At 41.4% G+C, this 25543-nt stretch overlaps 1 protein-coding gene across 5 annotated transcripts in view; it reads right to left on the bottom strand.

Moving 5' to 3' along the window:
• The window catches only part of zgc:123305 (SMP2 and LNS2 domain-containing protein), a 58217-nt gene that overhangs the window by 22115 nt on the left and 10559 nt on the right, over positions 1-25543 (bottom strand). The window contains exons 1-5 of one of the 5 annotated variants that reach the window (XM_014132084.2): positions 13119-13249; positions 6688-6888; positions 4583-4678; positions 807-1057; positions 463-573 (exon numbers count right to left, since the gene is read on the bottom strand). In XM_014132084.2, the coding sequence (XP_013987559.2) occupies positions 463-573; positions 807-1057; positions 4583-4678; positions 6688-6879 (650 nt within the window). In that variant the 5' untranslated portion in view covers positions 6880-6888; positions 13119-13249. Of the gene's footprint in view, positions 1-462; positions 574-806; positions 1058-4582; positions 4679-6687; positions 6889-7350; positions 7545-12828; positions 13091-13118; positions 13250-25543 lie in introns of those variants that run through there. The other 4 variants (XM_014132085.2, XM_014132083.2, XM_045691441.1 and 1 more) reach the window with 4 other exon arrangements.

The raw sequence follows: 25543 nt of genomic DNA, 5'->3' as shown, positions 1-25543 counted from the left end.
CATCTGATCCATTCTGCAAATAATACATTTTCTTTGACAAATGTTTTTTTTTACCAATTATATCAGGTTTATTTGAACTGTTATCATAGTTCCTTACTTATGATGATTCATTTGTGTGGACTCTTAAAAAAAGCGTCCTGTGAAACTGTGCTAGAATGAATACAATGCAGACCCCGCCCTCAGAAGCCCCGCCTTCCTATAGCTATAACACCTGGGCTTGCATGAGTTTACTCATAGGTTTTCAGTTTGGAACGGTTTGACAGCCTGAGTGCACCGGACTGGAAACAACAATATAGATGTACCCATGTGCGCCATTCAATGGATTATCTGAGAGGGGACCGGTGCTCCCAAGTCAAAATTACATGTGCAATCCACAGGTCACGTTTCTAAGTGAGAGGTCAAAATAATAAATTACACCGGAGGAAAACCAATACATAAGGCTTAGATGGTAAGTTGTCTGACCTGCTCTCTGAGGGGGACCACTCTCCCTCGGAGTGAGGGTGTACGTCCCTGGTCTGCACGGCCCCCAACTCTTCATACGGTTGCTCAGACAGTGAGAAGTACACCGACTTACTGTTAGGGAGACAAAAGAGCCAGCCACAGGATATATCAGAACATAAAATCTGATCATTCAAAGCCATATACCGAATGCTATATCTAACAATAGGACCTGGGTTAAATGCATTTGTCTTTTTCGCCTAAAACTTGGAGGTGTGTTTGATTTAGATCGGCCAGCACAATGAATCCAATAGAATAGTCATTCTTAACCAATAGAATTAATGTTTTCAACAGGAGTTGACATTGACCTGGCGAGCATGGGTGTGGTGGGCTCTTCTTTGGAAGGGCTCTCCTGTTCCATCTGCTCCCGCTCTCTCTCCCTCTCGTCGGACGAGGAGCTGCCATCATCTCTTAGGTGGGAGTCGGAGCGTATGCGTTTGCGCCGCCGCTTTTTCCTGCGTGTGCTACCGGAAGTGGGGGGGCCTTCGAAGGTCTCCTCGGCCCCTTCCGGGAGCTCGATGAGGATGGGCGACGTGCAGAGGTGGGCTGGCACTCTGGACTGGGGATGAAGGGGAGAAAATTAAGGCACAACTAAAATACAAATTAGTTGTGTTAATGTACTAGGCTACACATACAGTGGGTATCATAAGTATTCACCCCCTTGGATTCTTTCACATTTTGTTGCATGACAAAGTGGGATTGAAATACACTACATGACCAAATGTATGTGGACACCTGCTCGTCAACCGTCTCATTACAAAATCATGGGCATTATCTTGTAGTTGGGTCCCCTTTGCTGCTATAACAGTTTCCACTCTTCTGGGAAGGCTTTGCTGCAGGGACTTGCTTCCATTCAGCCACAAGAGCACTCGTTCGGACACTGATGTTGGGCGATTTGGCCTGGCTCGCAGTCGGCGTTCCAATTCATCCCAAAGGTGTTCGATTGGGTTGAGGTCAGGGCTCTGTGCAGGCCAGTCAAGTCTTCCACACCGATCTTGACAAATCATTTCTGTATGGACCTCGTTTTTTGCACGGGGTCATTGTCATGCTGAAATAGGAAAGGGCCTTCCTCAAACTGTTGCCACAAAGTTGGAAGCACAGAATCATCTAGAATGTCATTGTATTCACGCTTTCTCCACACATGGTGGAGACTTTTATTTCCCTCACCAACTTTAAACATCAGCTACCTGAGCTGCTAACCGATCGCTGCAGCTGTACATAGTCCATCTGTAAATTGCCCACCCAATCTACCTACCTCATCCCCATACTGTTTTTATTTACTTTTCTGCTCTTTTGCACACCAGTATTTCTACTTGTACATCATCATATGCTCATTTATCACTCCAGTGTTAATCTGCTAAATTGTAATTATTCACTCCTATGGCCTATTTATTGCCTAACTCCTCATGCCTTTTGCACACACTGTATATAGACTTTCTTTTTTTCTACTGTGTCATTGACTTGTTTATTGTGTTATTGGCTTGTTTATTGTTTACTCCATGTGTAACTGTTGTTGTCTGTCACACTGCTTTGCTTTATCTTGGCCAGGTCACAGTTGTAAATGAGAACTTGTTCTCAACTAGCCTACCTGGTTAAATAAAGGTGAAAAAAATAATAATAATAAAAATAAATAAATAAATAAATAAATATATATATATATATATATATATAAATAAAAATAGACTATATGACAAAGGGAGAATGATGAGAGCTGCATCAGATGACCGAGCCTCCACAATCACCCGACCTCAACCCAATTGGGATGGTTTGGGATGAGTGGGACCGCAGAGTGAAGGAAAACCAGCCAACAAGTGCTCAGCATGTGGCATTCCATGTGAAGCTGGTTGAGAGAATGCCAAGAGTGCACAAAGCTGTCATCAAGGCAAAGGGAAGCTACTTTGAAGAACCTAAAATATATTTGATTTGTTTAACACTTTTTTGGTTACTATATGATTCCATATGTGTTATTTCATAGTTTTGATGTCTTCACTATTATTCTACAATGCAGGAAACAGTCAAAATAAAGAAAAACCCTTGAATGAGTAGGTGTGTTCAAACTCTTGACTGGTACTACATACCATAGCATCGGTATTACGAAATATACCATATACTGGGGTATCGCCCAAGCCTAGTTGGGATGCCCATCTGGTAATTGAACACCAGTCCCCTGCATGACAGGCGGGGAACAACTCCGACAACAAACAGACCTTCTCTCCCCATCTCAGGCAACCCTGATGCCGTCGTACACTGTTTTTTTCTTTTAATAGAGAGGGCCTTCTCCAGTAACACCAATCTTCCTAAGAAGTCATCGACAGAGTTCAGACTCTTGTACGCTGACACCGGTCACACGAACTGGTCCGAGTCAAGGCAGCCTGAGCGTTTCCAACCCCAGGCAAGCAAGACAGCACTTGTGAGTATCTTGAATTTCCATTGTAAAACCACATGCCCTAGGGCATGGTCAGAGGTTCAAATCTGTCTGGTTAGCCTTTTTATACTCTTACCACTTGGCCATCTTACTCAAGCAAGGAAGCACTGGCTACACAAGCAGAGCAGAAGTGGTAGGCTTTTGGCAAAAACAAATCCTACCCAAGCAAGGAAGCGTTAGCTACACAAGCAAAGCAGAAAGTAGTTAGCTTTTAGAAAACACAAAAACTAATACCAAGACCCAAAACATCTAGGGGACGAGTACTCGCTTCCCCACTAACAGACACCTAAGTCAGAGCCAAATCTAGTAGTCCGTGTGCTTGAAATGTTAGTAAATTGAGTGACATGTTCTCCTTCAGGCGAGCTAAAGAATTGATGAAATGAATGCAAGCCCCAGTGTTACAGACAGGCAGGCGGGGCTTCCCAGGGCTGGCTCTGAATTCATTGGCCGTTTTTCATTTTCTTCAGGTGAATTTGATTGGTTGTTGACTTCCCATAGTATGTTATACCGAGTGACTGACTGAAAGGGAAGAAATCAGACATTGAATATCTCTTTAAGCATGGTCAAGTTAATAAGTTGGCTGTGGATGATGTATTAAACCACCCAGACAAAGATAGTCGTCCTTCCGAACTGAAGGACAGGAAGGAAACTGCTCAGGGATGTCACCATGAGCCCATTGGTGACTTTAGTTCAATGGCTGTGATGGGACATTACTGTGACTCCACAAGAAAATTATATAATTATAATAAAATACAGAATACAAATATTCCAAAACATGCATCCTGTATTTAACAAGGCACTAATGTAATAATACAAAAAATAATTTAAATATATAATTTTGAGCCTAAATACAAAGCCTTATGTTTAGGGCAAATCCAACTCAACACGTCACTGAGTAACTGCCTCCTTTTTCAAGCATGGTGGTATCTGCATCATGGTATGGGTATGCTTGACATTAGCAAAGACCGGGGAGTTTTTCAGGATAAAATAAATGGGATGGACCTAAGCACAAGCAAAATTCTAGAGGAAAACCTTCCTCAGTCTGCTTTACACCAGACACTGGGAGAGGAATTCACCTTTCAGCAGGACAATAGCCTACAACACAAGGCCAAATCTACACTGGAGTTAATTACCAAGAAGACATTGAATGTTCGAGTGGCCTACTTCCAGTTTTGACTTAAGAAATCGTCTTGAAAATCTATGGCAAGACTTGAAAACTGCTCTAACGATGATCGTAACAATTAACCTAATAAGACACAGCTGTAATCGCTGCCAAAGGTATTTCTAACATGTACTGACTATGGGGGTGAATACTTATCTAATCAAGGTATACTAGTGTTTTATTTTTCATTCATCCTTAACTAATGTTAGATCATTATTCTTCCACTTTGACACTAAAGTATTTGGTGTAGACCATTGACCAAAAATGACAAGTAAATAGATTATAATCCCACTTTGTGACAATAAAATGTGAAGAGTTTCAAGGGGGGGGTCGGGGGGTGAATGCTTATGATTGGCTTATTGACAATGTACAATGCATAAGAATAAACAAAACAGGCTACATCACCTTTCCTACTAGCTTAACACGTCAACAAAAAGAGGTTAACCTCCACTAATGAACAGACCTACAGGATCAAATATGTTTTTTATTTTACAAACCTCAAAATCCTCATTTTCCTCCACAAAGAAAGCTTCTCCATTGTCCCCCAGCTTCATTTGCAGGTAAACTGGCTCCCCATTGATCTCAATGTCCACCTGCAACACAGTCAATGTGTGTGTTTGTTTAAGAGAGAGCGTGAAAAAGGGTATGTTTAAGTGAGAGGGTAAGAAAGAGGGTGCGTGTATGTTGATCTGAATGTGTATTTATCTGCTTATATACAGTGCCTTCAGAAAGTATTCATACCCCTTGACGAACTTCACATTTAGTTGTGTTACAGCCTGAATTCAACATTTATTCAAATGTATTTGTTTTCTCACCCATCTACACATAACGACAAAGTGAAAACATGTCTTTAGAAATTGTAGCAAATTGATTGAAAATGAAATACCTCATTTACATAAGTATTCACACCCCCGAGTCAACACGTATAAAATAAATAAATAAATTCACCTTTGGCAGCGATTACAGCTGAGTCTTTCTGGTTAAGTCTCTAAGAGCTTTGGACACCTGGATTGTACAATATTTGCACATTATTATAATTATTTTAATTCTTCAAGCTCTGAGAAGTTGATTGTTGAAAATGGCTGTATAGCAATGATCAAGTCTTGCCATAGATTTTTAAGCTGATTTAAGTCAAAACTGTAACTAGACCTCTCAGGAACATTCAATGTCGTCTTGGTAAGCAAATCCAGTGTATATTTGACTTTGTGTTTTAGGTTCTTGTCCTGCTGAAAGGTGAATTTGCCTCCCAGTGTCTGTTGGAAAGCAGACAACCAGATTTTCCTCTAGGATTTTGCCCGTGCTTAGATCGATTCTGTTTCTTTTATAAAAAATAAAAAAATACCTAGTCCTTGCCGATGACAAGCATACCCATAACACGACGTAGTCATGGATTTGCCCCAAACATAATGCTTTGTATTCAGGCCAAAGTCCTTTCTTTGCCACAGTTTTTGCAGTTTTACTTTAGTGCCTTATTACAAACAGGATGCATGTTTTGGAATATTTTTATTCTTCTGTACAGGCTTCCATTTTTTCACTATGTCATTTAGGTTACTCCACAATAATAACTACAATGTTGTTGATCCATCCTCAGTTCTCTCCTATCACAGCCATTAAACTCTAAGTCACCATTGGCCTCATGGTGAAACTCCTGAGGGGTTTCCTTCCTCTCTGGCAACTGAGTTAGGAAGGACACCTGTATCTTTGTACTGACTGGGTGTAGTGATACACCATCCAAAGTGTAATTAATAACTTCAGCATGCAACACTGTTCCATAAGGTGTTATGGTACCTGCTTTTTAAATCTGATTCTACTGCTTGCATCAGTTACCTGATATGGAATAGAGTTCCATGTAGTCATGGCTCTATGAAGTACTGTGTGCCTCCCATTGTCTGTTCTGGACTTGGGGACTGTGAAGAGACCTCTGGTGGCATGTCTTGTGGGGTATGCATGTGTGTCCGAGCTGTGTGCTAGTATTTTAAAAACAGAAGGCTCGGTACCTTCAGCTTGTCAACACCTCTTACAAAAACAAGTAATGAGGAAGTCAATCTCTCTTCCACTCTGAGCCATGAGAGACTGACATGCATGTCATTAATGTTAGCTCTCCGTAAACTTTTAAGGGCCAGCCGCGCTGCCCTGTTCTGAGCCAACAGCAATTTTCCCAAGTCCCTCTTTGTGGCACCTGCTCAACTGAAGGACCTTACAGATAGTGTGTGTGTATTGTATGTCATTCAAAAAAATTATGTTAAACACTATTATTGCACACAGAGTCCATGTAACTTATGTGACTTGTTAAGCACATTTTTTACTCCTGAACTGATTTAGGCTTGCCATAAAAAAGGGATTGAATACTTATTGACTCAAGACATTTCAGCTCTTCATTTATTGTAAAAATGTCTAAAAACATGCTTCCACTTTGACATTATGGGGTATTGTGTGTAGGCCACTGACAAAAAACATCTCAATTTAATCCATTTTAAATTCAGGCTGGAACACAACAAAATGTGGAAAAAGTCAAGGGCTGTGAACACTTTCTGAAGGCACTGTACATGCACCCATCAGGTGTAGGCTACACCACACACACTTCAGTCTTCTCCATACTCACCACTTTTTCTTTGGAGCGCAGCACCCCCAGCTTGCCGAAGCGCACGTGGAACGGGGAGCACTGGAGGCTGCCGTCGGGCTGGCGCACCACGATGACATCGATGCCCCCCGTGAGCGTGGCTGGGTTCAGGCCCCGGTACAGCTCCTTCACCGTCACAAACACCGACTCTGCCAACTGCCCCACGTAGTTCATGGTCTGGGACTGGAGGTGGAGGGAGAGAGAGAGATAGAGCAGGAGAGAGAGAGGAGGGTGGGGGGAAGAGCGGGAGAGAAAGTGGGTCAAGGGGCAATTCTTATCCAACGTTTACGCAATTCTCTACCAATCAATGTTCTTGAATTGAGAATACATAAGGCCTAGTCTAGGCTCCGACTGCAAATTGTGTAACACGTTTTGAGACCTCATGAAAGGCAAACAATATCAATGCAATTTGTTGTCGTTTAATAACAAGGTAGGCTATACTCGTCTCTCTTCCTCCCTATAAGCTACACTCCCCTGTGGGCTACTTCCATATTGCTTTCACTTGTTGTTTCTTCCTATGTGCTTTTACATGGTTAAATCAAAACACAACAATCGAGCTAGACTACCATGCAATCAACTTTTTACAATACCTAGGATAATATAGCCTAGTAGGCTATCCAAGTTTGTTGGCAGAATACAACATACCATTTACCTTACCAGGATCATGTCCACTCTAAAATCTTGTCACGCTAAACCGAGATGCCAAGCAGCTAGCCTAAGTGTTTTAAACAAGCTTTCTTGACCCTTGGAATATGCGAGAGCGTTGATTAATTATTATAGGTTAAAAGATCCACTGCTCTGAGGAAGATCAAGGTCCGTCATTACACACCCAACAAAACAATATGGCGATGTCATTTCCTTTAACTACTCATGATGATGCATTGACCCACCTTATATGGAGTTCCTATTTATGGGGTTTCAAAACTCTTTCTATGCTGTTTTGTCACTAAGACGGGTCTGGGGTTATAACAGTGTAATACTAGGCCTACAGAAAACAAATCAATATTGAGAGTTGTTTTGGTACTCCTGGTAGGCTACTTGCCTGAAATTCCCTGTAAAACAGCTTACCTGGGCCTAATTAGAAAAGATGGGATTACATCAATTATTTCTGACAACATGTAATCTGACAGCGCCTTCAGAAAGTATTCATACCCCTTGTTTCTAAAAACATGTTTTCACTTTGTCATTATGGGGTATTGTGTGTAGATGGGTGAGACAAAAACACACATTTAATACTGAATTCAGGCTGTAACACAACAAAACGTGGAAAAAGTCAAGGGCTGTGAATACATTCTGAAGGCACTGTAGCTTAGGCTACATTTTGAGTTGTGTCCAAGACTGTCCTTTAGTCAAATCCATACTGGCAAACTGATTAGTAACATTGTAGAGAAAGGCACAAGGTCAAAAAAACATTTTCAGCATACACGCCATGACAAACCACAACATGAGAATTAAATGAAGAGTCTATGATTCACAATGAAACAAATCCCATAGCCTAGGCCCAAGGCTAATAAAATGTTAGTTTCTGCATTTTGTATTAACCTCTATTGAAAGTGATCACATATTTAACAAGACTGAATTATGATCAAGCTACTACTTTTGAATGAAAACCACTCCGTGATTTGCATATAAGCTTTGAAGACTCGCCACAAAAACTTGGCACTATAGCAAAACTAGACCCAAACAAACAAAACAGGAGAACCGAGCATTAATTGAGGCAACTGGGCTGTTCTACTTTTATTCTGACGGTCCAGTGTTGACAATAGGACTTTGAAAGGTGAAGGAGCAGCCTATCAGAATGTAGAAGACCGTTAAAACAGGCTAAGGCTAATCATGGAGTCAGTGTACTGTCGCAACAAAAATGTTGAATGTGGATTAAAGTGATTTAAGAGGAAAGACAAGACCAAAACTAATAAATCTTGAGAAACATAGCCTCCCCAAAAGGATATGGCTAGCAGTTTCAGGCCTTACCAACAGAGAGAAGTGAAGTTGTACTTTCCCCACAAGGCCTTGTTCCCTGGACCCCCCTTCCGCCATCAGTCACCCAAACTTCCTTCATCCCCCAGAAATCTTTACGCTCCCCAGAATCGGTCCACTGGCCTTCCAGTTAGCCCTACGCTAGGCTACATTTTGGACACTTAGGCTAGAAGACTCCAAAGCCACCTTAGTAGAACCGCGGACACTTTGAAAAGAAAAAGTCATTTTCAGCCCCTACAAAGTTCCATCCCGATGAGGGTTTTCTAATTGGCTTATACGCCTAGCGCTATTAGTCTCTAGGCCCATGTGTTCTGAACTGGAATGCAATATAGCAGTCTATGTGAGAGACCCAGTATATTCACTCACATCACCGCTCCCTCGATCACTAAAACACACATTAAGGCACGTATACACAATTCACACTTCCCCTCTCACTGCACATGACAGCCAGGCCAGCAGTTTCTGAAAAGCTTGGCTGATCTATTCACGAACACTCCGCTCTGCCCAACACACAGTGACCGGTCACCCGGCGCACTCTGGGTTTGACTGCTACTCTCTGGCCATTCTAAAAATAGACTCTAGCAACCATGACGTGCAACATCACCACTAGAATAAACGCTACCATTTATCAACAACATTTTCTTTCGGGGACTTGAAAGCGGTACTTTTGGGAACTTGGAAGGGATATCCTCACATGAACAGAAAACAAGAGGGTGAGTTGGTGCACAAGGGGGTGAGGGAGGAAGTATGGTGTGGGTAGAGGTCCACACAGTGCAATTGACCAAATAGCCTAACCATGCTGGTTCTAGAAGAGACAAGTAGAGCAGGGCCGCTGGAAAGCTCCTGGGCTACAGCGATGATGGTGTGATTGTTTTCTTCTCTTTGCTCTGTCAGGCAATTCAAGTTGCGGTTGATGTTATTTATTTTTACCGATACATTACTTTGTAATAGAATCTGCGAGGTCAGCAGTAATGGAGGCTGGACATAAAGCCCACAACGGACAATGACGGACAGTTTGTGTGGAGACAAAATGGAGGGAGTGCAAACTGAGTATAGTGGTCAGGGAAAACTCCTGGCATTCGATATATTTCCGGAAAGCCAAGAGTAGGCCTATTATTTCATTGAGACGTCTAAACATGATTAAGCTAGATGAACTGTAGCGACACTGCAACGAAGTTACTCAGATGTCTACGAAAAAAATGGCCAGTATGAGAATGACTTGTGACTTTGGTGCTGATCCTTTTAAGCATTGGACAAAGCTTGCTATTACTACTTTTCCTGATGTGTCAGACTACAACTTTCATTTTGATAGGCAGGCATTGTAGCCAAGGAGAACCATTCCCTCGAAGTGGTAGAGATCATTTGAAGGCAAACAGACTCATCCCATCTGTTAGAAGCAAATGATACATTGTTGGTTAGAAGCCACCTAATTCATCACTACTTCTTTTTGTAAGAAGTGTTGACAAGCTGAATTGTACCGAGCTGTCTGTTTAAACTACTAGCACACAGCTCGGACACCCATAAATAACCCACAAGACATGCCACCAGAGGTCTCTTCACAGTCCCCAAGTCCGGAACAGACTATGGGAGGTGCACAGTACTACACAGAGCCATGACTACATGGAACTCTATTCCACATCAGGTAACTGATGCAAGCAGTAGAATCAGATTAAAAAAATTTAAAAAATAAAGCTAAAAATGCAACTTATGGAACAGCTGGGCCCGTGAAGACACACACAAAAAGGTACAGACACACATACAAGCTCACGTACTCCACACACACCTATGTTGTAATATTGTTGTATGGTGGTATTATACATTTTGTATTGTAATATGTAGTGGTGTAATAATGTTATACGATGTACTGTTGTATCTTTTGTTTTATATGTAAGTGCCTTAATGTGTTTGGACCCCAGGAAGAGTAGCTGATGCCTCAGCAGCAGCTAATGGGTGTCCCTAATAAATACATTGTGTACCTCTGATGTATTTTGTATTTCACCTTTATTTAACCAGGTAGGCCAGTTGAAAACAAGTTCTCATTTACAACTGCGACCTGGCCAAGATAAAGCAAAGCAGTGCGACAAAGACACCACAGAGTTACACATGGGATAAGCAGACGTACAGTCAATAACACAATAGAAAAATCTGTATACAGTCTGTGCAAATGAAGTAAGGAAGCAAGGCAATAAATAGGCATAGTGGCAAAGTAATAACAATTTGGCAATTAACACTGGAGTGATAGATGTGCAAGTAGAGATGCTGGTTTGCAAAAGAGCAGAAAAACAAAAACAAATATGGAGCTGAGGTAAGTAGGTGGTTGGTTGGATGGGCTATTTACAGATGGGCTGTGAACAGCTGCAGCGATCGGTAAGCTGCTCTGACAGCTGATGCTTAAAGTTCGTGAGCGAGGTATAAGTCTCCAGCTTCAGTGATTTTTGCAATCAGTTCCAGTCATTGGCAGCAGAGAACTGGAAGGAAAGGCGGCCAAAGGAGGTGTTGGCTTTGGGGATGATCAGTGAAATATACCTGCTGGAGCGCGTGCTACGGGTGGTGTCAGAATGGTGAATGGTGTCGTCTGCGTAGAGGTGGATCAAAGAATCACCCGCAGCAAGTGACATCATTGATATATACAGAGAAAAGAGTCGGCCCGAGAATTGAATCCTGTGGCACCCCAATAGAGGCTGCCAGAGGAACAGACAACAGGCCCTCCGATTTGACACACTGAACTCTATCTGAGAAGTAGTTGGTGAACCAGGCGAGGCAGTCATTAGAGAAACCAAGGCTGTTGAGTCCCCCGATAAGAATAAAGTGATTGAGAGAGTCAAAAGCCTTGGCCAGGTCGATGAAGACGGCTGCACAGTACTGTCTTCTATCGATGGCGGTTATGATATCGTTTAGGACCTTGAGCGTGGCTGAGGTGCACCCAAGACCAGCTCAGAAACCGTATTGCATAGTGGAGAAGGTACGGTGGGATTCGAAATGGTCAGTGATCTGTTTGTTCACTTGGCTTTCCAAGACTTTAGAAAGGCAGGATGGATATAGGTCTGTAACAGTTTGGGTCTAGTGTCTCCCCCTTTGAAGAGGGGGATGACCACGGCTGCTTTCCAATCTTTAGGAATCTCAGATGATACGAAAGAGGTTGAACAGACTAGTAATAGGCGTTGCAACAATGGCAGCGGATAATTTTAAGAAGAGAGGATCCAGATTGTCTAGCCCAGCTGATTTGTAGGAATCCAGATTTTGCAGCTCTATTAGAACAATCAGCTGTCTGGATTTTGGTTAAGGAGAACCAGGGGCGGGGGCTTGGGCCAGTTGCTGCGGGGGGTGCAGAGCTGTTGGCCGGGGTTGGGGTAGCCAGGTGGAAAGCATGGCCAGCCGTAGAGAAATACTTATTGAAATTGTGTATTTTTTTAAAGGGGCATGCTTATTTAAGGTGGTGAGGAAAGCACTTTTAAAGAACAACCAGGCATTCTATACTGACTGGATGAGGTCAATATCCTTCCAGGATACCAGGGCCAGGTCGATTAGAAAGGCCTGCTCGCCTTTGTGCTACATCATTGGTTAGAAGCCACCTACTCACAGTGTGTACCTCTGACGTATGTGCTACTAGCATGCATCTGACGTGGACCAAGAAAATAAAGACCATCATGCATGACATGACCTGTAAAAATGGTGGAGGTGGCATTTGCCAGGATAAAAGTACGGAAATGTATACACTCACTACGTTAAGTCGCTCTGGACAAGAGAGTCTGCTAAATGACTAATATGTACATTTAATGCCAAAATCCTCGCTCCTTGCAACAATGACTTTGCGATAGTTTATTACATTTAGAGATGGGCCAAAATTCGAACAAACCATTGTTTGGATCAAACAAACGACTAAAATGGCCATATTCAGTATTTTGATTAGATTAATTCGTGTTCAGGGGTTTTTAATAGAAGTTACCTTGAAAACACTACGCAATTTACTTGGGACACTGTTCCAATAAGACGCTACTTCGACTGTTGAACCATTTCAAGCCAGACTTGAACACTGACGCCAGTCAATCGGTTTGTCACATTGTTTCATCGAAACAAAACGCGCAGTTCCAAGTTATGATGACCCAACACCCTGTATGTTCAAAACAGCTTACGTTCCGTACTTACCTATAGTTTTCAAACCAAGTGCGTAGCTAAAAGCAGTTGGTGGTGGGTTAGCAGCTAGCCAGCAATCATAGTTGTCAGGGAATTAATATTCTGGACATCAACAACACGATCAACCAAACTCCCCGTCCCTTGCGACGTGGCTGGCTGACATAGCTACTATTAGGTTCGCTTCACAAAAATAAACGTATTAACAATATAAAAGTAAGATTATTTCGCACATCATCTTTCTATCCATTTACATGTAATGTTTAATTAACGACACAGTAACGATTATGTTTATTTGATCTTACCTACAAACGGAGTTTCCACAAAATGATGCTTCCTACTTCAGGCGCGTGCGCACACTATTTTCAATGGAAGAACATGCAAGTCAGCGTTTGAGTGATACACTGAAAGTAGCCGGAAGTCGACAAATAAAATCGAGGGAGAGGAGGTACGTATGCACCAGGAGTCGGAAGTTGGCCAAATTGCCAACAGCCTGCCAAATTTGATGGTGGCGGGAAAGATGGCGGAAGCGGAAGCTCAAGCGGAATGTGAATCTAATTGCGGTAGAATCAAGGACAATTAGTGTATTGTCAAAAATTATTCATGAAGAATCAATTTGAGCTATCCAAACTGGTGGAGAAAGTGATGGGTAACGTGAAGGCTGTGAGGATCACGACAGGTCGGCTTGATTTGATTTGTTGTACTTCTGCGGATCAGAAGGAACTAGTGTTTTATTTTAATAACAACAAATCAATACAGGAAGTACATGTGGGAACACAAGTATATATGAATAATATACAATGGACAATTGGGCTAGGGGGTACAATATCACATTACATAAGGACTTCAAGGGACATACATACACTTATAATTCTAACAGCTTTTTTGTTAGTAGAGTATTTAATTGTCTTAAAATACAGTTCAATGTCTTTTTGTAAGGTAAGAAAATTTGTTTGTTTTTTTTGTTTGTAAATTTACATTTGTGAATATGAAATTTGGCCAAAAGAATAATGAAATTAATTACATAAAATTTTTTCAGCTTATTTATATCGTAGGTAAAGAATCCAAGCAGTACATCTCTCCACAATAGTGTAAGATCTTCATAAATGTGTTCAATTATAAATCTACTGATGTCTTGCCACAGTTTTCTTACATGAATACAATGCCAAAAAAATGCAACACTGTTTCTGGGTGGTCATTACAAAAGGAGCAATTTGAGTTGATGTTTTCCTTAAACTTCTTCATATAGTGGTTGGCAGGATAATATTTAGGAATAATTTTAAAGGAAATGTACTTAATTTTGTTAACAAGTAGGTATGTGTGTGGCAACATCCAAACTTTTTTCCAACAGATCTTATCAATAAATCCACTCCAATAAGGCATGACATAAGGTATAGGCACAACAGCCTGCTGAAACAAGGTTCGTATCGCTCTGTTGTTGAATGGACCAAAAGAGAAAAAATCTTTCCTACTGACGAGTCAACAGCGTGAACGGAAGGTAGGCTCTGAGGGTCAGGTCTTGACACGTTCCTGAATAATAAAGCAACACCTGAGGGAATGGCATCTAAAACAATTGCAAAATCTTTATGTGTTACAGGGACCTTGTAAAGTGATAGGAATTCTTTATAACTGAGTAAAAGACCCTCTGCATTTACCAGTTGGCTCACAAATAGGATATTATTTCAGAACCAATATTCTAAAAACCAAAGAAGTATTTTTATACAATATATCCTGATTATTCCATATATAATATCTGTGTGGAGAAAAATTATGCTTATAAATTAAGGACCATGACAAGAAAACCTGCTGATGAAAAGCAGAAAGTTTCACTGGAACTTTGTCAATATTATAATTGCAAACCAACATGAAGTTAAGGCCACCAAAAGTAGAGAAGACATGATGAGGAATAAAATTCCACATAGAAGTGGGTCTTCTTAAGAAATGTTTTATCCAATTGATCTTAAAAGTATTATTTAAGGTAGTAAAGTCCAGAAAATTCAGCCCACCATTCTCATAAGTGTTCATTACAACAGTTTGTAACGGGTACGGTTTCTCCACAGAAAGTTGAAAAGCATCTGGTCTATCTCCTTGCTTATTTTACTGTCAAGATATCAAGATAGAGCGCCGTATGTTAGTCTAGAGCTACCTTCAGCCTTGGTTATTAGGACTCTTCATTTTAAAGATAAGGCCCTCTGTAGCCATTGATTTAGCTTCTTCTGGGTTTTAGTAAGCCTCTAGACTTCTGATCCTTTGTAATGGTTATGCCTAAATATGTTCTTCTTTTACTGGAATACCATAATATGAAGGTGTCACACAATCTTTGACAGCCATGAGCTCACATTTATTAATGTTAAGATATAGACCAGACGCTTTGGAAAAGGATTGTATAACATTGATCGATATGGGAATTTCGTTAGCATCTTAAAGAAAAAGTGTAGTATCGTCAGCCAGCTGGCTTATAATAATTTCTTTACCAGCTATGGAAATACCTTGTACAGGACTATTATTTAAAGAATTTGTAAGAAGTTGGGTGATTAATAAAAACAGGTACGGAGAGATAGGACAACCTTTCCTAATAAGGAACTTGTGTTGCTTCTCACCCGATTTGCTAAGTTTTACGTGTCATGTGTGTGTGTCTCTTCGGAACAGGCAGTGGTGGAAAAAGTACCCAATCGTCATACTTGAGTAAAAGTAAAGATACCTTAATAGAGAACGATAAAAGTAAAAGTCACCCTGTAAAATTCTACTTGAGTAAAAGTATTTTGTTTAAAATATACTTTCGTATCAAAAGTAAATGTAATTACTAAAATATACTTAACTATCAATAAGTATTCCTTATATTAAGCTAACCAGACGGCACCATTTTCTTGTTTTTTTTATTTACGAATAGCCAGAGGCACACCAACATAATTTACAAACGAAGCATGTGTGTTTAGTGAGTAAGCCAGATCAGAAGCAATATGGATGACCAGGGATGTTCTGTTGATAAGTGTGTGAATGGGACCACTTTCCTGTCCTGCTTAGCATTCAAAATGTAACGAGTACTTTTGGGTGTCAAGGAAAATGTATGGAGTAAAAAGTATATTATTGTCTTTAGGAATGTAGTAAATTAAAAGTTGTCAAAAATATAAATTGTAAAGTACAGATACCCCCAAAAAAACCTGAGTATAAATACTTTAAAGTACTACTTAAGTACTTTACATCACTGGGAACAGGGCACCCCTCAAGGGGGTAATATGGCGTCTAGTGGGAAGTCGATGGTGAAGAGATGAAAAATATTCCGGGAGTGATTGATGCACATTGGATGAATTGTGGTGAATTATGAAAAAGTGAAGAATTCATCTGTTCTTTTGTTTTTTTGATATGGAGTCTCTCCATATTCAAGTGCAGTTGGGGTATATAAACTACAGAGTCAGAGCATGATCACTGTAAAGCTTTTGGTCATGTTTCAAGTGTTGGCAGAAGGGAGAAACCAGCATGTCCAAGTTGTGGACAAGATTATATCATGTGTTCTAAAAGTTATGAAAATGTGACATGTTGCAATTGTGGTGGGAACCAGGAAGCCACGTCTTTTGAATGCCTGACAAGGGTGAAAGAAAATGAGGTGGCCAAAGTTAGGCAGCAGCTGTTAAAAGAGTTGAGAGTATGAATGGTGCTCTTGAAGAGTTCATGGTGGTGGATAGGCCTTCACTGCAGGCTGCAAGGGTTACAGATCACTGTGGTACAGTTACCCGCTACCTCTTATAGCCACAGCGACTGAGTCAATGCACGGGGCGTGCTTCTTTACCAAACTAGATCTCAGGAGCGCTTACAACCTGGTGCGTATCCGGGAGGGAGACGAGTGGAAGACGGTGTTCAGTACTACCTCAGGGATTTATGAGTACCTCGTCATGCCGTACGGGTTGATGAATGCTCCATCAGTCTTCCAAGCCTTTGTAGACGAGATTTTCAGGGACCTGCACGGGCAGGGTGTAGTGGTGTATATTGATGACATTCTGATATACTCCGCTACACGCGCCGAGCATGTGTCCCTGGTGCGCAGGGTGCTTGGTCGACTGTTGGAGCATGACCTGTACGTCAAGGCTGAGAAATGCCTGTTCTTCTAACAGTCCGTCTCCTTCGGAGAGTGACCGCATTTCAGCGGTGCGTAATTGGCCGACTCTCACCACGGTAAAGGAGGTGCAGCGGTTTCTAGGGTTTAAAATGTAACTCGGTGTTCTTACATTGTGTATAGGTGTCTTTCATAAGAACTCCAACCCAGGATGCCACAGACAAGGGGGTCCAGATTCAGATCACCCGTTACCTGAAAGGGGCCTCCGATCGTGAAGACGGAACAAGGTGGCGCAGACGGGAGAGGGATCCGCTGCATTGAGGGTCAGCATTAAGTCTCGGACCACCTATCTAAAAGCCAGCCTCTATCCCCAAGCCACAAAACGAATCTAACAGTTGAACCCTGGGCTGACTACTGCACCCTACCACACACGTACCATTTATTTATATTCTGTTACAAACTTAAATCACTTAGGTCAACCGGACCAATGCAATAGTTATGTTTTTATTGTATTTTATTTCACCTTTATTTAACCAGTTAGGCCAGTTGAGAACAAGTTCTCATTTACAACTGCGACCTGGCCAAGATAAAGCAAAGCAGTGCGACAAAAACAACATCACAGAGTTACACATGGGAATAAACAAACATACAGTCAATAACGCAAAAGAAAAATATACAGTGTGTGCAAATGTAGTAAGAGTAGGGAGGTAAGGCAATAAATAGGCCATAGTGGCAAAATAATTACAATTTAGCATTAACACTGGAGTGATTGATGTGCAAATAGAGATACTGGGGTGCAAAAGAGCAAAAAATAAACAACAATATGGGGATGAGGTAGTTGGGTGGACTATTTACAGATGGGCTGTGCACAGGTGCAATGATCGGTAAGCTGCTCTGACAGCTGATGCTTAAAGTTAGAGAGGGAGATATGTCTCCAACTTCAGTGATTTTTGCAATTCGTTCCAGTCATTGGCAGCAGAGGACTGGAAGGAAAGGCGGCCAAATGAGGTGTTGGCTTTGAGGATAACCAGTGAAATATACCTGCTGGAACGCGTGCTACGGGTGGGTGTTGCTATGGTGACCAGTGAGCTGAGATAAGGCGGAGCTTTATCTAGCAAAGACTTATAGATGACCTGGAGCCAGTGGGTTTGGAGATGAATATGTAGCGAGGACCAGTCAACGCATACAGGTCGCAGTGGTGGGTAGTATATGGGGCTTTGGTGACAAAACGGATGGCACTGTGATAGACTGCATCCAATTTGCTGAGTAGAGTGTTGGAGGCTATTTTGTAAATGACATCGCCGAAGTCAAGAATTGGTAGGATAGTCAGTTTTACGAGGGTATGTTTGGCAGCATGAGTGAAGGAGGCTTTGTTGCGAAATAGGAAGCCAATTCTAGATTTAATTTTGGATTGGAGATGCTTAATGTGAGTCTGGAAGGAGAGTTTACAGTCTAGCCAGACACCTAGGTATTTATAGTTGTCCATATATTCTAAGTCGGAACCGTCCAGAGTAGTGATGCTAGTCGGGTGGGCAGGTGCGGGCAGCGATCAGTTGAAGAGCATGCATTTTGTTTTACTAGCATTTAAGAGCAGTTGGAGGCCACGGAAGGAATGTTGAATGGTGTTGAAGCTCGTTTGGAGGTTTGTTAACACGGTGTCAGAAGAAGGGCCAGATGTATACAGAATGGTGTCGTCTGCGTAGAGGTGGATCGAAGAATCACCCGCAGCAAGAGCGACATCATTGATATATACAGAGAAAAGAGTCGGCCTTTAGAATTGAACCCTGTGGTACCCCCATAGAAACTGCCAGAGGTCCGAACAGGCCCTCCGATTTGACACACTGAACTCTATCTGAGAAGTAGTTGGTGAACCAGGCGAGGCAGTCATTAGAGAAACCAAGGCTGTTGAGTCTGCCGATAAGAATACGGTGATTGACAGAGTTGAAAGCCTTGGCCAGGTCGATGAAGACTGCTGCACAGTACTGTCTTTTATCGATGGTGGTTATGATATCGTTTGGGACCTTGAGCATGGCTGAGGTGTACCCATGAGCAGCTCGGAAACCAGATTGCCTAGTGGAGATGGTACGGTGGGATTCGAAATGGTCAGTGATCTGTTTGTTCACTTGGCTTTCGAAGACTTTAGAAAGGCAGGATGGATATAGGTCTGTAACAGTTTGGGTCTAGAGTGTAAATATACAAAATGTTAAATAAGACTCAATTAAATTAGGTACAAAAATGTCACCTAACATATATTTTCATTATAATTCTATGCTGCTAATACAAACCGTATCCATACTATATGCCTGTAGACTATTTTAGTTGTATCTTATTTTCTTTGATCTGCATGTTTCTTTTGTACCTCATTTAATTGAGTCTTATTTAACGTTTTTTTTTGTATATTTACAATGTTGATTAATATGTCACTTTTGTTGCCCTTTTCACTGTGTGAGAAGCCTGTAAATAAATAATATTTGATTTGACAAAATGTATTTTTTGTCACTTGTTGATCCAGGACTACCCTTCATTATCTGATATATTTTAGACACACAATCATTTAGAGTACTTGTAAATACACACCGTTTTTCAAATGGACATGGCATCCAATGTATCTTAAATATATAAAAATAAGTGACGAATGGGAGTAGGCACTTCTCTGGCTTGATGCTGAAAAAGCATTTGCCTCGGACTGGCAGCTGTAGTGTCGCAGGTCGGGAGAAGGGCGGGTTGGCTGCGTAAGGAAAGCGGCACGTGAACGGCAGGAGCACCACTTCCGCTTGACAAAGCAGCGGGTGCCCCGTGAATGAGGCAATGGGCAAAAAATCTGATCAATGGAAACAGGATGCACCTGAGCTCAATTTCGAGTCTCATAGCAAAGGGTCTGAATACTTATGTAAATAAGGTATTTCGGTTTTGAAATTTTTATTAATGTGCAAAAAATTCTAAAAACCTGTTTTCACGTCGTTATTATGGGGTATTGTGTGTAGATTGCTGAGGATTTTTATTTATTTAGTCAATTTTTGAATAAGGCTGTAACGTATAACAAAATGTGGAAAAAGTCAAGGGGTGTGAATACTTTCCGAAGGCACTATATATTGTCGCAAGTAGGATATTTCACTTATTTTTGTCAGCAATTTGCACATGTAGGTCTATGTAATTTGATAAAGATATTTTACATTTTTAAATAGTCATCCACCCAAAACAGTAAACTATTTTGAAGCTATTTTGAAAGGCAAGAAGATTAATACGTTACAATTATATATTTTACTTTATAAGGACTGAATGCTAAGTTAAGGCTACCAAGCTTGCTAGGACAGAACAGATACAACTTCAATTAGCACTGAAGTGTGAAGTGAGAGGTGTCAAAGCCTTTGAGGCCAAAAATGTCAGGAGAGTCTCACAGTCTACCCCACCTAAATCCAGAGGCCTTTGAAGCCACCTTGCGCTATTCAGAGAGAATCCCCTAGCATTTTCTACAATGAATCTCCCTCCCTCTTCTCCCAAGTGGGTGTGACACCTACTACCATTGCCTGCTGCATTGCTGCTTGGATTCCACCTGGCGATCTGTTCACCATCTGCCCTGGCCTGTCTCCCCCTGTCTGGTACAGGTACCCTGCCACACTCCCCCCTCTCTCCCTAGCTTTCGCTTGCCTCCAGCACACACTCACTGTTGGGGCGAGTGACTCTGAACAATGGCTAGCCCCAAGTCATTATATTTTTTTTATTGTGCTTTATGCTATTTGCCTCATGACTCCTGCGTGCTTTGTTGACTATAAACTTGTTGCTTGTTTACCCAACCGTGGGACAGACTGTTTGTTCCCACACTCGGGACTCTGACTCTCTATTGGTTACACGGACTCTTGGCCCCCCATCCTAATCTAACCACCTCTGGATGTGTCACTGCAACCTTAAAGGTCCTCAATGATGTCACCATTGCCCTAGATTCTAAGCAATGTTGTGCTGCTATTTTTATTGACTTAGCCAAAGCTTTTGATATGGTAGACCATTCCGTTCTTGTGGGCTGGCTAAGGACTATTGGTGTCTCTGAGGGGTCTTTGGCCTGGTTTGCTAACTACCTCTCTCCAAGAGTGCAGTGTATAAAGTCAGAACATCTGCTGTCTCAGCCACTGCCTGTCACCAAGGGAGTAGCCCAAGCTCGATCCTAGGCCCCAAGCTCTACTCAATTTACATCAACAACATAGCTCAGGCAGTAGAAAGCTCACTCATCCATTTATATGCAGATGATACAGTCTCATACTCAGCTGGCCCCTACCCGGATTTTGTGTTAAACAGGCTACAACAAAGCTTTCTTAGTGTCCAACAAGCTTTCTTTGCCCTTAACCTTGTTCTGAACACCTCCAAAACAAAGGTCATGTGGTTTGGCAAGAAGAATGACCCTCTCCCCACAGGTGTGATTACTACTTCTGAGGGTTAGAGCTTGAGGTAGTCACCTCATACAAGTACTTGGGAGGATGGCTAGATGGTACACTGTTCTTCTCTCAGCATGTATCAAAGCTGCAGGCTAAGGTAAATTCTAGATTTGGTTTCCTCTATCGTAATCGCTCCTCTTTCACCCCAACTGCCAAACTAACCCTGATTCAGATAGCCATCCTACCCATGCTAGATTACGGAGATGTAATTTATAGATCGGCAGGTAAGGGTGCTCCCGAGCGGCTAGATGTTTTTTACCATTCAGCCATCAGATTTGCCACCAATGTTCCTTATAGGACACATCACTGCACTATATACTCCTCTGTAGACTGGTCGTCTCTGTATACCCGTCGGAAGACCCACTGGTTGATGCTTATTTATAAAACCCTCTTAAACCTCACTCCCCCCTATCTGAGATATCTACTGCAGCCCTCATCCTCCACATACAACACCCGTTCTGCCAGTCACATTCTGTTAGAGGTCCCCACACACATCCCTGGGTCGGTCCTCTTTTCAGTTCGCTGCAGCTACCGACTGGAACGAGCTGCAATAAACACTCAAACTGGACAGCTTTATCTCCATTTCTTAATTCAAAGACTCAATCATGAACACTCTTACTGACAGTTGTGACTGCTTCATGTGATGTATTGTTGTCTCTACCTTCTTGCCGTTTGTGCTGTTGTCTGTGCCCAATAATGTTTGTACCATGTTTTGTGGTGCTACCATGTTGTGTTGCTACCATGCTGTGTTCTTATGTGTTGCTGCAATGCTATGTTGTCTTAGGTCTATCTTTATGTAGTGTTGTGGTGTCTCGCTTGTCGTGATGTGTGTTTTGTCCTATTTTTTATTTTTTTTAGAGAGATTCTTTTAATCCCTCGTCCCCGCAGGAGGCCTTTTGGTAGGCTGTCATAGTAAATAAGAATTTGTTCTTAACTGACTTGCCTAGTTAAATAAAGGTTAAATAAAATTAAATAACATAAAAAATTAAGAATCGATTTAAGTTTAGATTGAGTATTTGGATGCTGCCAGAGCCAGTTTACCTCTGAAAATAACACAAGGTCTTCGGACCTTGAGGAGTAACATTAGGCTCCTTAAGAGTACATCTTGGGCTAGGCCATAGCAAGGTATCTGCTTTAGTTTTCAAGATGATCCATCTCCGCCAAGGGAAGAGCTGTTTTTTACATATTGTGTATATTTATTTTTTCTCAACACATTTCCTTTTGTTGGCAGTGTCAATATTTGCCATTTTTTTCTAAATACTTTTATGTTTCGCTAGCTAGACAGGAAAACGCCTCTAAGTACTAAATTGTAAACCAATCAAAACTCATGTACTATCCATGGCACTATCTCTGCTGATCATGTCTGTGAATCACTTTATTCATATCTAAGGTGGTAGATAGATAGCAATAGAGGGCGGGAGGAAGTGAGATGATGCGAAAGCGTAAGAATGGCGCTGTTAAGATCATAGATTTGTCTCCTGAGTATAGACCTTAGTTCAAGCTGTACATACCTACATCTCCTGATTACAAACCAAGTAATATGACTTGTACTGTAGGTCTTCATGCTCTCTTGAGAACCTTGACAATCTCGAAATGGAGTCAGACGGCAGTGAAGAGCGCTCTGAGGTTGAGCCAGTCCAGGATGAAGTGGGCCTACTTGCGGCGACAGGTGTAGTGGAGACTTCCAATGTTTGCCCTGAGAATCCTACCAGAAAGGATTTGGGACCGGTAGGAGTGAGATGTTTGGAAAGAATGGATTCCTGCTTTTTGGCTGACCCATACATTGTGTCAGGCTGGGTAAAGGACAAACTGGCAATGGTTACATCTGTGAACATTTCGAGAAGTGGAATTGCTTAGATTTTTTTGTGTATCCGCCTCCCAGAGGAAGCAGGCGCTTCGAGTCACGTGGCTCGGGGCTCAACCTATGGTGTGCTTTACTCTCCTGAGCAGTGCGCCGATGAAAGTGGTGATCAGTGGGGTAGCGTTGAGTATGTATGGGGGATACAACCATTCCAACTCTGTAGATTTTGCTGTGAAGAGACAGAATCATTAGATCATTTGTTTTGGTATTTAGCTTATTATCGGTCGCAGGTTCAGGAATGCAAATGTTCTAACTCTGCAAATAGCACTGTTGGGTGATTTTAAAAAGTCAGTCAATTTATCAATAATATCAAAATTGGACTCATCAGACCAAAGGACAGATTTCAACTGGTCTAATGTCCATTGCTTGTGTTTCTTGGCCCAAGCAAGTCTCTTATTATTATTGGTGTCTCCTCTGAACAGTTGATGTTGAGATGTGTCTGTTACTTGAACTCCGTGAAGCATTTATTTGGGCTGCAATCCGAGGTGCAGTTAATTGCCGATTTCTGAGGTTGGTAACTATAATGAACTTATCCTCTGCAGCAGAGGTAACTCTGGGTCTTCCTTTCCTGTGGCGGTCCTCATGAGAGCCAGTTTCATCATAGCACTTGATGGTTTTTGCGATTGCACTTGAAGAAACTTTCAAAGTTCTTGATATTTTCCAGATTGACTGACCTTCATGTCTTAAAGTAATGATGGACTGTCATTTATCTTTGCTTATTTGAGCTGTTGTTCTATATACCACCCCTACATTGTCACAACACACCTGATTGGCTCAAATGCATTAAGAAGAAAATAAATTCCACAAATTAACTTTTAACAAGCCACACCTGTTAATTCAAATGCATTCCATGTGATTACCTCATGAAGCTGGTTGAGAGAATGCAAAGGGTGGCTACTTTGAAGAATCTCAAATATAAATATACTTATATTTAACACTTTATGGTAACTACATGATTCCATTGGTGTCATTTCATAGTGTTGATGTCTTAACTATTATTCTACAATGTAGAAAATAGTAAAAATAAAGAAAAACCATGGAATGAGTTGGTGTGTCCAAACTTTTGACTGGTACTGTATTTGTTTTTTGCAATTCGTATGATATGTTACGAATCCAATTTGTACTATATGTAAAAAATGTGTTGTGCTTAAGATCCTGGAGTGCATCTTTAAGTACCGGTACTTTAGTTTACACCACTGCTGATCGCATCCCAACCCACCATATTTCAGCCTGCACAAACCCTGTGATATGTTAGCCAACTGAAAACCGATCTCCTCATTGACACAACTCTGCTTAGATCGCCATTGTTTCGTTTACTAGTTTAGCGAGCTGGCTAATGCTGTCGCTACTGGCAAGTACTGAGCTAGCTAGCAATATTTAGCTATTAATGTTAATTATAAACTGTGTGGTTCGAGCCCTGAATGCTGATTGGTTGACAGCCGCGGTATATCAGACCGTATACCACGGGTATGACAACTTTTATTTTTACTGCTCTTATTATATTGGTAACCAGTTTATTTACCCTCTGGGGTTTGTGGTATATTGTCAATACCACGGCTTAGTGCTGTGTCCAGGCACTCCATGTTGTGTCGTGGGAATATACCACACCCCCTCGGGCATTATTGCTTAATTAAGTATACATACCTTCTTAATCATATAATTTAAAGCCGTTCTCCAATTTTCTTTTCAGTACTGACGTTTTGGCCCTGGCAATTCTATTGACATCGATTACGGTTAACTTCGGCAACTCCTGAAGGCACAGAGAGAAAACCTCCACGCACTGAACGATGACTTCCGGATGCGCCTGAAATAGTGGGTACTGTTTACTAAAAACGGACGTAATGTTCTACAACGAACCTATAAAGGGATGGAGTCTGATACCCAGGCCAAAGACAAGCTTTTGTTTCAAATGGCATCAAATGGCATCAATGGGTTCACAAACGGTTCACATAAATGGTTTAACAATTTAAACTATTTTCTTAAACAGTGTATTTGACAATGGGTAAATTGTTTCAACCATCAATTAAAAACATTTGTAGACACATTAATAAACAGTTCTGGTTAAAATTGAGAGATAATAATTTTTGCTTGTCAAATTGTAAGCTTGGTTGAATAATGGTTTATAAATGCACTTAAAATGGTCATGTGTCACGTCCTGACCAGTAAAAGGGGTTATTTGTCATTGTATTTTGGTCAGGGCGTGGCAGGGGGTGTTTGTTTTGTGTGTTTCGGTGTTTTTGGTTTATGTTCCATATTTTCTATTTCTATGTTGGGTTTTTGGTAATGACCTCCAATTAGAGGCAGCTGGTTGTCGTCTCTAATTGGAGGCCATATTTAGTTGGGTTTGTTTTCACTTGTGTTTTGTGGGTGGTTATTTTCTGTATAGCCTGT

This window comes from Salmo salar, chromosome ssa12 (genome assembly GCF_905237065.1).
Source record: "Salmo salar chromosome ssa12, Ssal_v3.1, whole genome shotgun sequence".
NCBI classification, from domain to species: Eukaryota; Metazoa; Chordata; class Actinopteri; order Salmoniformes; family Salmonidae; genus Salmo; species Salmo salar.
Note: the sequence above shows the minus strand (reverse complement) of the source record. Positions and strands in the feature narration are given on the sequence as shown.